This window comes from Panthera onca, chromosome E1 (assembly GCF_046562875.1).
Source record: "Panthera onca isolate mPanOnc1 chromosome E1, mPanOnc1 haplotype 2, whole genome shotgun sequence".
Classification (NCBI taxonomy): domain Eukaryota; kingdom Metazoa; phylum Chordata; class Mammalia; order Carnivora; family Felidae; genus Panthera; species Panthera onca.
Window position 1 is genome coordinate 39,694,876 of NC_138352.1, and position 14,554 is coordinate 39,709,429.

The window sequence follows — 14,554 nt, forward strand, 5'->3', positions numbered from 1 at the left end:
GTTGAGCATCCAACTTCTGCTCAGGTCATGATCTTGTGGTTTCTGTGTTCAAGTCCCACATCAGGCTCTGTGCTGATAGCTCAGAGCCCGGAGCCTGCTTTGGATTCTGTGTCTCTGTCTCTCTGTTCTTCCTTTGCTAGTTCTCTCTCTCTCTGTCACTCAAAAATAAGTAAACATTTAAAAAAAAAAAGAAGCTCTCCAGCCTGGGAAGTGGAAACTAAGACCAAATACTATAACCAAAAAAAAAAAAAAAAAAAAAAAAAGCTCCTATCACCCCTATTCCTCAAGAAATTACAGTTTTAAAAGCTCTTGTGCCAGGAACCGAGGATGAAGACCAAATATATATTTCTATTATTTCATAATATTATACATACAATAAAGGGTAAGAAGTTAGAAATCTTTTTTTGTATATACTTATTTAAGTAATTTCTACCCTCAATGTGGAGCTCGAGCTCACAACCCCAAGATCAAGAGTCACATGCTCTTCTGAGCCAGCCAAGTGCCCCAAATGTTAGAACTCTTAAGAACAAATATTTTCACTATTATTCCTTTACTGTGAAAATATTTCTTGTATTCTTTATACTTTGATGAAGTATTATTGAGACTGCTAAGACCAACAAATATAAACTGGATTTATTGTACAAAACTTGAGAATGGCTCAGTATATAACGGTAGTTGGATATAAGGTATACTAAATCTCAGCTTCCAGAAGAGTTGGTTTTGAACTCAATCACCCTTTAAGAGAAGACATACCAGCTCGCATAATTTCATCAACCAGGAGAATGTTGGTGGCAATCACTGTGCTGAGGAAAAAGATAATAGGGTGAGTACAGTCTACCAACCCATTCCCATCTTTTCCCCCGGCAATCTTTAGCTACTAAAAGTACTTTGTTCATCAATGATGTTGGTATGAGATCTTATGAGACAAAGCTATTATAAATACAAACATCAACTCTTGTATTATAATTTCAACTCCTTTGCTGATAAAGTAAAAGTTTGATTTTATAGTGTAGCAAAACTGAGCTCATTTTTGGCACATCATTTGCCTTTCCCCACTATGCATTTGGTACTATTTTAATTTCCCTCTTTCCCTTCCCCCTCAAATAAACAGTAAGATAAACATTTCTTATATATCACACTACTAGAATTAAAATGGAAAAGGGACTGAAAAATGATGGAAGCTATGTTAATAACTGGATACCACACCTTTTCATACACTTAACCATTTTTCTACTATAGAGTAGTAAAAATAATAGACAAGTTTTAATGTTATTATGTCCCTAAAAGTCTTTATTTTTATTAATATGAATTTACCAAGAGTGAAGAAGTTGTTTTTTCACACAATAGTTATCCCAAACTCCTGCATCAGCTGCTAACATTGGCTCACCTGCAAAGTAAAAACAATGTTAACAGTACAATCTTGGTATATTCTGTTAATGCTGGTTATATATTCTAACAGTACTTAATGTACCAACAAAGCTATAGTGTCCAGGTCACAATGAACTCCATGGTATCAAATCAAATCCAGTGGCCAGTTCTCAGGCCTCATCTATCAGCAACACTTAACACGGCCTCCTCACTACTCTTTCTCACTTGCCTCCCAGGCCACCATGTTCAGCCTGACTTTTTTCTTTTTTGTTAGTGGCTCCTTTCCTGTTGACTTTCTTGGATTTTCCTCTTCTTCCCTTAATTTTGGAATACCCAAAAGCTCAGTCCTGGATTATTTCCTTCTCCCTCTACACTCACTCCTTAGGTGATTTCATCCAGTCTTCTTGATTTAAACCATGTGCACTTTGGCAACTCGCAAGTTTTTATCTCCAATCCAGACCTCTTTTTTTTTTTTAAGTTTTTCTTTTAATTATTGATTTTTGAGACACACACACACACAGAGTGCGAGGCGGGGAGGAGCAGAGATAGAGGGAGACCCAGAATCTGAAGCAGGCTCCAGGCTCCAGGCTGTCAGCACAGAGCCCAGGGTGGCTTCAAACTCACGAACCAAAAGATCTTGACCTGAGCGGAAATCGGCGCTTAACCAACTGAGCCACCCAAGTGCCCCCAACCCAGAATTATTTCTTGAGCTCCATACTCATACTTCCAATTGTCTATTTCACTTGAAAGTCAAAGACACTTCAAACTGAGCTTTGCCAAAACTCAGTGCTGACCTCCCCCCACACAACCTGCTGCACCCACAGTTCTTCAATGAGGTTAATGGCAATTTCAACCTTCCAGCTGTTCAGTGGACTTCCCTCCACAGAACAACCACAGTGATCCTTTTAAACATAATTAGGCCATGTCCCACCTCTACTAAAAATTGCTCCCTATTTCACTACAGTCAAAGTCAAAGTCTTTGGACTGGCCCACATGCCCCTGCATGATCTTTCTATTACTTCTCTCATCTCCTTCCTCCTCCTCAAAAACTTCAAACACTGGCTTTTCCACTGGCTGTTCCCTCTGCCTAGGATACTCTTTCCCCAGTTCCCCAACATGGCTACTTCGTCACTTCCTTTGATTTCTTTCTACAGACATATCCTCAATTAGCTCTACCCTGACCACCCTCTCTTTTTAAATTGCAAACTTCTGGGTCACTGGAGTATAACCTCTTTCTTTACTGAGCAGCTAATTTTTCTTCACTTTCTTACCTGTATTCAAGTCTATGCCAACAGGTTGTTTTGATTCTGAATGTTCAGCCTGAACTTTTACTAGAGTTTCCTGCAGGTCATAACCAGAATTCTGAGCAAGAACCTTTAGGAATAAAAATAATAATAAATATATGTATGAAATACGTTCACACATATATTTGAATATCAGAGATAATAAATAAGGCACTGCTCTCTAGTCTTGTGAAAACACACTTATAATACAGTAATCCCCTCCTTTTAAAGAATTCCATTCTTTGAGAGAGAGTGCATGCACACAAGCAAGCGGGCAAAGGGCAGAGGGGGAGGGAGATGAAGAATCTTAAGCAGGTTCCATGCCCAGCACAGAGCCCAACTCAGGGCTCAATCTCACAACTGTGAGATCATGGCCTGAGACAAAATCAAGAGTCTAATGCTTAACCAACTGAGCCACCCAGGTACCCTTGAAGAATTCTGTCCTTAATCTAATCCAAATTAGTATTTTATGTCTCTAGCAGCTTTTATATTTACTTAAACATTTTCCGTATGTACATCACACTAAATTCTGAGGACATTATAGTACCCCCATCCCCACCCCACTACAGTAATTTCCCTCCTTGCAAAAGATCTCTTAAAAAATGGAAAGAGGGACACCTGGCTGGCTCAGTTGGAAGAGTGTGTAACTCCATCTCAAGGTTGTGAGTTTGAGCTTCACATTGGGTGTAGAGGATAGATACATAGATAGATAGATAGATAGATAGATAGATAGATAGATAGAGTAAAGAAGTAGAATGGTATGGTTTCTTCTCGTCCCTCTAGCCACACATTTTCCAGCTTTTCCTAGATACCTGCTAAAAGAACCCTTCATATTTGCAGGATGCTTGTGTCCCTCACCAACATGAAGAGAGTCATGACCTGTGACAACAGGAATGGAGCTAATAGCACTCCAGACCAGGTTTATTTCCAAGTAGTACAAAACCAACAGCTGATAAGTAAGGAACCACCACTGTATACCAGGCTTACCAGTTTGTGTCAACTACAGGATCATTACTTAACTGACTTTGCTGTTTTGGGGAAAGAGAAAAATAGATATCTGATTCTCAAAGATTCCACAAATTGTGAATAATTTAAAGCAATTACCAAAGAGACTTTGCTAGCACTGTTCTTTTTTTTATTTTTTTATTTAAAAAAATTTTTTAATGTTTATTTATTTTTGAGACAGAGAGAGAGCGTGAACAGGGGAGGGGCAGAGAGAGAGAGGGAGACACAGAATCTGAAACAGGCTCCAGGCTCTGAGCGGTCAGCACAGAGCCCGACGCGGGGCTCGAAATCACAGACCGTGAGATCATGACCTGAGCCGAAGTCGGACGCTTAACCGACCGAGCCACCCAGGTGCACCGCTAGCATTGTTCTTAATGTTTTTAATTCATGGTAATAACATCTTTGACATGGTCTTCTGTGTTTCTAAGTGGTTCACAACCAGATTAAGGCAAAGGAAAAGGAATGGTAGTCTGTTTCCTTTGTTGACACATGGAAAAAATACCTGGTTTCTCTCCTTTTCCAGGAATTATAATGAAAATGACAAAAGCATGCTAGTATTTGGAGTTCTCATTCCCACAGTTTAAAATAATAATTAATACTTTGGATACCACCAACAAAACAAAAATCTACGCAAAAGTCTAGTTAAATTTTAAGTTCTAAATTTTTTCATTATGATTAATCATAAACCATTTTTAAAGGAAATTTCTGGACTTACTTCCACTTTTGGAGCTCAGAGATTAGCAAGGGAATAACTTAGTGATTTCAGGAAACTCTGACAAGGATTCTGAGCTATTATCCCAAAAGTTTCCCTGCTTTTGCTGTAAAATATCTTAGACAAAACTGTGTTGGGAAATGCAAATTAAAACTCTCTCTACTCTGGTGTTAGATAATGTGGGCAATTTGTAATCCAACACCCTTAGATCTAACCAGTTGTTCTTTAGCCATTAGGATAGTTGTACCTTAGGAATAATGAGTAAGGCATTAGCAAAAGCTTGTACTCCAAGACGAGCTCTTCCTTTTACACTATGCTTGTAATTAACAAGAGCTTCAGCTATTGCCACTTCAACTGCACCTGCTCCTGGAACCACACAACCTATTGGAGGAAAAAAGATTGGCAAGACATTCCATACAGGGAAAAATAATTAAACAAAATAAACAAACAAAAAAAATAGAGAAAAAAGCAATTAGCTATTCAGGTGTGTTCTATTACCTATTATATGGCCTACATCTAAAATATACCTAAGTAGACACAGAAATAAAGTAAGTTGCATAGTTCAGTGATTACTTAGATGTCTTATGAAGCATCCTGAAGTTACATACCATTAAAAAATTAGGCATGGTACAGACAACTGGCTGCAACCAGCTTACTTAATTGTTTGTAAAAGTAGACATTCTTCCCACCTTCATCTTATTCCTTTATGACTACATGTAAAAGGTAATTATTTATCACGTATAGGGACAGGTAATAGATTGTAACATCCAATTTGAAAAAAATTTAGGCCAAGATGATTTGGCCACCATTTTGGTATGGAATTCTTGGGACTTAATGAAGTATTTGTTTTCTATACTGAAGCAAAACCCAAACTGCTACCTAAGGAAAAAATATAGGTGTTTTCATTATTCTAAGGCAAAAGCTCTGTTTAAAAACATCAATTTTCACAACAGGATATGACTTTTATACCTGCTGGTATGGTTTTATAAAGTTTATGACTCTCCTTTGAATCAGCAAATTTGTTTTGGAATCACCCATCTTTAAAACAAAACAAGAAGAATCTCTCCTTTGTCCCACATCATTTTTTTTAATATTTGTTTATCTATTTTGAGAGAGAGAGAGTGAGCAGGAGAGGGGCAGAGAGAGAAGGAGAGAAAGAATCCCAAGCAGGCACCGCGCTGTCAGCACAGAACCCGATGCAGGGCTTGAACCCATGAACCGTGAGATCATAACCTGGGCCGGAATCAAGAGTAGGATGCTTAAAATGACTGAGCCACCCAGGTGTCCCTATCCCACATCATTTTTTAATTACTAGCCCCTTCTTCTGCTTCTCTGTACAACAAAACTGTTCAAAAGAGTTGTCTACCCACAAGATGATTGCATCCTTGCTTCCCATTCACACTTTTAAAAAGTTAAAAGCTCCCGAGGTGTCTGGGTGGCTCACTCTATCGAGTGCCTGACTTCGGCTCAGGTCATGATCTCACAGTTTGTGGGTTCGAGCCCCACATTGGGCTCTGTGCTGACAGCTCAGAGCCTGGAGCCTGTTTCAGATTCTGTGTCTCCCTCTCTCTCTGCCCCTCCCCCACTCGCACTCTGTCTCCCTCTGTCTCAAAAATAAATAAACATTAAAAAAAAAAAATTTTTTTTAAGTTAAAATTTCCCTGTGGTGTTACACTGTACGTTAATTATACTGGAATTAAAACATAATTTTAAAAAACTTTTTTAAGTTCCTGTGAAATACTGAATATACACAAAAGTACTCATGTACTTCCCACCCGGCTTAAGAAACGGAACATTGCCAGTAACTTTGAAAACCTCCCTGATATCATTCTGTGAAAACACAACATATCACAATTTGTGGGATGCTACTCAAGCAATACCTGAAGAGAAATTTATATCACTAAACACCTATGCTAGAAAGAAGAAGGGTCTCAAACCAACGACCTCAGCTTTCACCTTAAGAACTAGAAAAGAGCAAATAAAACCTAATATAAACAGAAAAAAGAAATAATGAGAGTGGAAATCAATGAAATAAAAATGAACAGTGTCCAAAAAAAATAAACAATGTCAGAAATGAAAAAGGTAATATCACTATAGATTCCACAGACATGAGAAGCATAATAATAAGGGAATATTATGAACAATTTTATGCTAATAAATTTGAAAAGTTAAGGGATTAGCAAACTTTCTATAAAAGATCAGATATAAATACTTCAGGTTCTATGAACCACACCATCTCTTTTTAACTAATCAACTCTGCCACCATAGCACAAAAAGAGCCACAGACAATACATATATGAATGGGTATAGCTGTACCCCAATAAAACTTTATTTACCAAAACCAGGCAGCAAAAAGGATTTAGCTCATGGGCAGTAGTTTGATCATCTTAACAGGTGAAATGGACAAATTTCTTGAAAGACACAAACTCAAAAAAGACAGATAACCTGAATACCCCGTCTCTATTAAAAAGATTGAATTCATAGTAAAATTTTCCCATTAAGAAAACTCCAGACCCAGATAGCTTTACTGGTGAATTCTACCAAACATTTAAGAAATAAATACCAATTCTACACAAGATTTCAACGCTTTCAGAAAATTAAAGAGGAGAGAATACTTTCCAACTCATTCTATGAGGTCACCATTATTCTAACAGCAAAAAAGATAAAGGCATTACAAGAAAGAAAATACACAAGTACCCCTTATGAACATAGATATAAAAATTCTTAACAGCATAGAGGCGCCTGGGTGGCTCAGTCGGTTAAGAGTCCTACTTCCACCCAGGTCATGATCTCAGAGTTCATGAGATCTAGCCCTATGTTGGGCTCCATGCTAGGCATGGAGCCTGCTTAGGATTCTCTCTCTACCTCTCTCTTTGCCCTTCCCTCATTTCCACTCTCTCTCTCTCTCTCTCTCTCTCAAAATAAATAAATAAAACTTAAAAAAATTCTTAACAGCATATTAGCAAATCAAGTCCAATAATATATAGAAATACATAGCAGCATTACTTACAATACCCAAAAGATGAAGTGATCTAAGTTTCCATCACTGGATAAATAGATAAATAAAATGTGGTTTATACATACAATACAGTATTATTCAGCCTATAGAAGCAAGGAAATTCTGACACATCATTCAAGGATGAACCTTGAAGACATCGTGCTAAGTGAAATAAGCCGGCCCAAAAAGACAGATACTGGATGATTCCACTCAAATGAGGTACATAGAATAGTCAAATTCATAGAGACAGAAAGCAGAATAGTGGCTTCCAAGAGCTGGGAGGAGAGGGGAATGGAGAGTTATTATTTAATGGGTATAAAGTTTCAGTACTTAAGATGGAAAATGTTCTGTGGATACATGATCATGATGGCTACACAACAGTGTGAAAGAAAGTATTTATTGCCACTGAACTGTAATACTTACAAATGATTAAAATGACAAACTATATACTTATATCCACAATTTAAAAAAAATAATTTTAAAAACTGTAATCCGTTTTTAAAGAAAATAATACATCATAAGTAAGTAGGGTTTACCCCAAGAATGTAAGTTTGGTTGAACATTTGAAAATCAATGTAATTTACCACATTAATAAACTTAAAGAGAAAAAACATATAATCATCTCAATAGATCAACAGAAAAGCAACTGACAAAATCCAACATCTATTCATGATAAAAAGTCTCAGCAAGAGAGGGGAACTTCCTCAATATGACAGAGGGCTTCTATGAAAACCCTACAGCTAAATATCATACATAATAGAGAAAGGCTGAATATTTTCCCCCCATTATCAGGAGCAAGGAAAGAATGCCCACTCTCACTATTTCCATTCAACAATGTATTGCAGCTTCTAGCCCATGAAATAAAGAGAAAAAGGAAATAAAAAATATCCAGATTGGAAAGAAACAAGTAAAACGGTCTTTATTAGCAGACAACATGATTATTTATATAGACAACTCAATTAAATCTGTAAGAAAGCTACTAGAATAAGTGAGTTTAACAAGGTTGCAGAATTCAAGATCAGTAAACAAAAATCAGTATCTATATGTTAATCAGAAATTAAAATTTTAAAAACATCATGTATAATAGGATCAAAATTCATGAAATACATAGATACATCTGAAAAAAATATATGCCACTAAGAATCACAAAATATTGCTGGGATAAAAAAATATATATATATACACACATATATGTGTATATATATGTGTGTATATACATATATATATTGCTGAGACAGAGTCAAGCAATGTATATGTACACATATACATATATGTGTATATATATATATATATATATATATATATATATATATATATATATTGCTGAGACAGAGTCAAGAAGGCCCAAATAGGGGCGCCTGGATTGCTCAGTCAGTTGAGTCTGACTCTTGATTTTGGCTCAGGTCATGATCTCCTGGTTCATGGGATCCAGCCCTGCATCAACCTCTGTACTAACAATGTGGAGCCTGCTTGGGATTCTCTCCACCTCTCTCTCTCTCCCTACGTCTCTCTCTCTCTCTCTCTCTCTCTCTCTCAAAATAAATAAATAAACTTAAAAAAAATAAACTTATTTTAAAAAAAGAAGGCTGAAATAGATATACCATGACTCAATATTGTTAAGATATCAAGATTATCAATTATTCCCAAAATGTTCTACAGATTCAGTGAAATTCTAATCAAAATCTCAGCAGTCTTTTTAGTAGTGACAAGCTGATTCTAAAATTCATATGGAAATGCAAAAGATTTTAAATAACCAAAATAACTTAGAAAAGAACAACATGAGAGGATTAACATTGCTGATTTCAAGACTTATTATAAAGTTACAGTAATCAGGATAGTACATTAATATTGAGACAGACAAACAGATCAGTGGAACAGAATAAAAACCCAGAAATAAAACCACACAAATATGGACAAATGGTCTTCATCAAAGATGCAAAAGCAACACATTGCTTTTCACATTGGTGAAAGAAGAGTCTTTTCAACAAACGTAGCTATAACACTTTGATCAAAGGTATATTATGGTATACCTAAGAGTTGATTTGCTGGGTCATATAGTATCTCTGTGTTTAACTTTGAAAAAAGAAAAATTTTTTAATGTTTATTTATTTTTGATAGAACACAAGCGGGGGAGGAGAAGAGAGAGAAGGAGACACAGAATCTGAAGCAGGCTCCAGGCTCTGAGCTGTCAGCACAGAGCCCAATGCGGGGCTCAAACTCACAAACCGTGAGATCATGACCCGAGCCAAAGTCGGACACCCAACTGACCAAGCCACCCAGGTGCCCCTAATTTTTAAATTTTTAAATGTTTATTCATTTTTGAGAGACAGAGACAGAGTGCAAGCAGGGGAGAGGCAGAGAGAGAGGGAGACACAGAATCCAAAACAGGCTCCAGGCTCTGAGCTGTCAGCACAGAGCCCGACGCGGGGCTCGAACCCATGGACCATGAGATCATGACCTGAGCTGGTCAGTCACCCAATGAACTGAGCCACCCAGGCACCCTGTCTCTGTGTTTAACTTGTTAAGGAACTCCCAGCTATTTTCCAACAGTTCCCACCAGCAATGTTGAAGGCTCCAATCTCTCCACATCTTTGCCAACATTTATTATCATCCAGGTTTTTTGATTTATAGCCATCCTAACAGTTGTGAAATGGTATCTCTTTATGGTTTTCATTTTCATTTTCCCAATGACTATGTTGAGCATTTTCCATGTGCTTATCGTTCTATTTTAAACGTCTGTTTTTTATTGAATTATCTACCTCAACTCCTTTTAGAAGGTAGTTTATAAATTATCAATAAATAATAAATGCTAATATTCTGTCTTAATCATTCTTAAAATTACACTACATCTAAGGTAACAGAATGAGTTCTAAGCTATTAAATCCTTTTCATGGTTTTAAAAATAAATTTCTAAAAATAAAAAAACTTTATTATAGTGTGGGGTAACAGTCTTTCCATCCTGGAACTATGGCCTAGTTTGTCCATAACCTTGCAGAGAAGGCCCCAGGGCTGGTGAATGAACACCAGCATTTGGTGCTGGTAAGGTCACAACTTACCTGAAGCCCCGACTGGCCACATTTTGGCACTATGCCAAATTAAGCTGGCTCCTCCAATTCCTGCTGAGATCCCTACAGCTATTCAGAGCTTGAAAAAAATAGCCAAAAGCACTCAAACTGGTAGCTTCAAAAGGTTCACAGTTAAGGAATCTCGCTGACTGGTTTGGAGGCCACTGAGGTGTGGATGTGGTTTTATGTCGGTAAGATCATAGGCAAGCATGGCACCATTGGCTATAATGTTTGAAGACCAATCTTTAACATCTATTTACATTTGGTTTGTTATTTGAGCCCTCTTGGACCATGTGTAATCACACTGGTATTTGAATAAACTAAGATAACGTATCAAAAAAAAAGATACTATAGCGTTAAATTAAGTGCTTTTTCATTTCATAAACAGAAGCTAATTAAAAGGGCAGCATACTCACTACAAATAATGCAAAGGAAAAATCTTCACAATCCAAATTATAAATTGTCCAAAGTGAAATAAAGAAAAGTAATCAGTCATATCTTCTAAAATACTGTGTGTACCATGACAGATTTAGTACCGCTTTTAAAATACATAAGGTTCATATCCATCATAAAAAAGAGCCTACCATCTTCAATGGCATTTTTGATGGCACGAAGTCCATCCCTTAGAGCATCCTTGATTTGTGTGAGAGTATGCTTATTTGGTCCTTTAACCAACAAGGTGACAGAACGAGGGTTAACACAGGCCTCGATAAAAGTGAACTTTTCTTCACCCTAGAGGGTAATCCAAGAAGATATAACTCTAATATTTAATGTCATTATGAAGTGAAGTCCTAGTTTATAATATTAGAATCCAATCTTGCAAATTTTTCTCATCAAACATAACTAAATAGACACTAAGAGCAGTTAAGTTATATTTGAACTCTTAACAAACATTTAGAAAGATAAATTGTAAAATACATCCTGGGGATTATTCAGATATCAAAAGGTAAAGCCTGAATGAAAAGATTTAGTACGTAAAAAAAAAAAAAAAAGTTTACTCTTCACTTTATAACCACTGCCCACAGATATACTCACTAATGTACACTCATGTACAAGACCAGCATGCCCCAAACAATGTATACTGAGGTCTTCAAGAGAATTCACAGCCATTCCACCACAAGCAAGAGAGAGTCTGAAATTACAGAGGTCGTCGTAGCTTTGATTATGGTAAGCATGAAAGACTTAATTTCTCAAAGGTGAAAAAATACCTAACACAGAAGACTGCATTGTCACTGTATTGTACTGTTTTTAAAATCTGGGTTTTTAAAAAAATTTTTAAGTTAATTTATTTATTTTTGAGAGAGAGAGAGAGAGAGCACACAGGGGAGGGGCAGAGAGAGAGGGAGAGAGAGAAAATCTCAAGCAGGCTCCGCACTGTCAGTGCAGAGCCCAATGTGGGGCCCAAACTCACGAAACCATGAGATCATTACCTGAGCTGAAACCAAGAGTCATATACTTAACTGACTGAGCCACCCAGGCACCCCTAAAATCTGTTTTAAGAAGATGAAAACCTTTGTCCTGCAACAAATTCTGAGGTAGGTTAACAATCTTGATTTTTGACATTTCCATTATTTATTGAAATTAAAAACAAAATTTGGAACATGTATGCTACTGCTTTGCTCAACAATGTTTACATGCAAGTTAAAAGGAATATCATGGAATCATTTCAATTTAATCTGCTAAAAACTTAGGATACATAATTATCTGCAAGCTTACCTTTCCATATTTCTTCTTTTTGCCCTGCGAAGAGCTACTATGCCATGTTTTGCAAGAGCATCTAAGGAAAATGGATCAATTCCCTAAAATCAAATTAGCAAAAAGTTATAAGCACATCTTAAGCCACTAGTTCTCAAACTTTACCTCAGCACTGCTTCACATTCTTAAAAATTAAGAACCCAAAAAACTTTTGTTTATGTGGACTCTATCTACAAGTTATCATAAATTAAAATTCAAAACAATAGTAAACTCATTTTATGTTAACATAAATAACATTTTTAAGTGAAAACTTACTATACTTTCATAAACAAAAAAAATATGTAGGTTAAAGTAATGGCACTGTTTCACATTTTTTATATCGTTTTAATGTCGGTCTTAACAGAAGACATATGGAGTCTCATCTGCTTCTGCCTTCAATATGGTGTGATATTTTGTTTTGGTTAAAGAATATGAAGAAAGCTTGGCCTCACACAAATACATACTGGGAAAAAGAGGAATATTTTAATAACTTTTCAGATAAATGTGGGTGTTCTTCTTTGATACTACACCAAAACTCAGTAAATAATAGTTTCTTAAAGGTTAGTTTCGAGGTGAAATATGGAACTTATCAATAAACTTTTCTTCTTTAAAATTTTTTTAAAATGTTTATTTTTAAGATAGAGAGAGGGACAGAGTGTGAGCGGGGGAGGGATAGAGAGAGAGGGAGACACAAAATCCGAAGCAGGCTGCAGGGTCTGAGCTGTCAGCACAGAGCCCAGCACGGGGCTCAAACTAACGAACCCTGAGATCGTGACCTGAGCCAAAGTCCGACACTTAACCAACTAAGCCACCCATGGGCCCCTCAATAAAATTTTCATACTCTCTCATATGAAAATCCACCTGTCTGGGGCACCTGGGTGGCTCAGTTAAGTGTCCAACTCCTGATTTTGGCTCAGGTCATGATCTCACAGTTCATGATTTCAAGCCCCATGTAGGTCTCTGCACTGACAGTGCGGGGCCTGTTGAGATCCTCTCTCTTCCTCTCTCTCTGCCCCTCCCCTGCTCACTCATGCTCACTCCCTCTCTCTCTCTCTCTCGAAAATAAATAAACTTTAAAATAATAATAATAATAAAATAAAATCCACTTGCCTGTCTTACACTTCGAGTGTATTATTTACCCATGTATGATTTTGTTAAATCATATGGTTTTTTTGTCATTTAGAAAACCTTGAGGGTGGGGGATAGGCTAGATGGGTGATGGGTATTAAAGAGGGGACTTGTGATGAGTACTGGGTGTTGTATGTAAGTGATGAATCACTGAATTCTATTCCTGAAACTAATATTGCACTGTATGTTACCTAACTAGAATTTAAATAAAAATCTGAAAAGAAAAAAAGAAGAAAACATTGGTTCACTATGTTAAGCAGAGCTTCCAAATACTGATACATTTCATAGTTCTACAATATCAGAAATATCACATTTGCTAATATCACCATTAACATTATCAGAAAAGTCCTTTGGGGTGCCTGGGTGGCTCAGTTGGTTAAACGTCCGACTTCGGCTCAGGTCACGATCTCGCGGTCTGTGAGTTCGAGCCCCGCGTCGGGCTCTGGGCTGATGGCTCAGAGCCTGGAGCCTGCTTCTGATTCTGTGTCTCCCTCTCTCTCTGCCCCTCCCCCATTCATGCTCTGTCTCTCTCTGTCTCAAAAATAAATAAAACGTTAAAAAAAAAAATTAAAAACAAGAAAAGTCCTTTAAGTATTGGAGAGCTGTGACATTCACAATGGCAGATACGAGTTTTCCAAAATTTTAATTTTTGCTTGAAAGCTCAAATTTATTGGCAACAAATACTGTCAACTGTTTTCCTTGAAGTGACAGAACCACTTCTTCCTTTTTGAGAAAAACCTGCCAAATACCCACATCTAAATAACCACAGTTTGTCAGTTACTTTTTTTTTTAAGTAATCTGTCTGCCCAACATATGCCTTGAACTCACAACCCTGAGATCAATAGTCACTTGCTCTACCCACTGAGCCAACCAGCTGCCCCTGTCAGTTAATTCTTTAAAGTAAAAATGGCATTCCATGAAAAAAGTGGCTAGGTCAGCTTGCAACTCTATTATACAAGAGTTTTCCTTCAAGATAACCATATTCTGATGTGCAGATTTCACACTCCGTCACACAGAATTATAAAAGGATGCCTATGTAAGGATCAAAATTCAATAAAATTAATAAGTTTTACCACTTCATCAAGATATTCTCCAATGAAACTTTTTTTTTTAACTGCAAGTGTACGGTAGAATGGGAAAAAGAATATAATGACTATTAGTACAGTTTGGTGCTACTGCTTTGATTTGTACTAATGCACCAGTAGTTTTACCTAACGTTGCCTTTGCATGATCACTGCAAATGTCAGCACAATGTGAAAGG

The 14,554-nt window shown here is 36.9% G+C and overlaps 1 protein-coding gene across 5 annotated transcripts in view; it reads right to left on the minus strand.

The window, feature by feature from the left end:
- Nucleotides 1-618: 618 nt before the first annotated feature.
- Nucleotides 619-14,554, minus strand: part of CCT6B (chaperonin containing TCP1 subunit 6B) — a 31,236-nt gene continuing 17,300 nt past the window's right edge. For 3 of the 5 annotated variants that reach the window (XM_060646700.2, XM_060646698.2, XM_060646696.2), the window contains 7 exons: nucleotides 12,148-12,230; nucleotides 11,467-11,587; nucleotides 11,016-11,163; nucleotides 4,616-4,749; nucleotides 2,640-2,742; nucleotides 1,315-1,387; nucleotides 619-803 (listed from right to left, as the gene is read on the minus strand). In XM_060646700.2, the coding sequence (XP_060502683.1) occupies nucleotides 731-803; nucleotides 1,315-1,387; nucleotides 2,640-2,742; nucleotides 4,616-4,749; nucleotides 11,016-11,163; nucleotides 11,467-11,587; nucleotides 12,148-12,230 (735 nt within the window). In that variant the 3' untranslated portion in view covers nucleotides 619-730. The remainder of the gene's footprint in view (nucleotides 804-1,314; nucleotides 1,388-2,639; nucleotides 2,743-4,615; nucleotides 4,750-11,015; nucleotides 11,164-11,466; nucleotides 11,588-12,147; nucleotides 12,231-14,554) is intronic. The other 2 variants (XM_060646699.2, XM_060646697.2) reach the window with 1 other exon arrangement.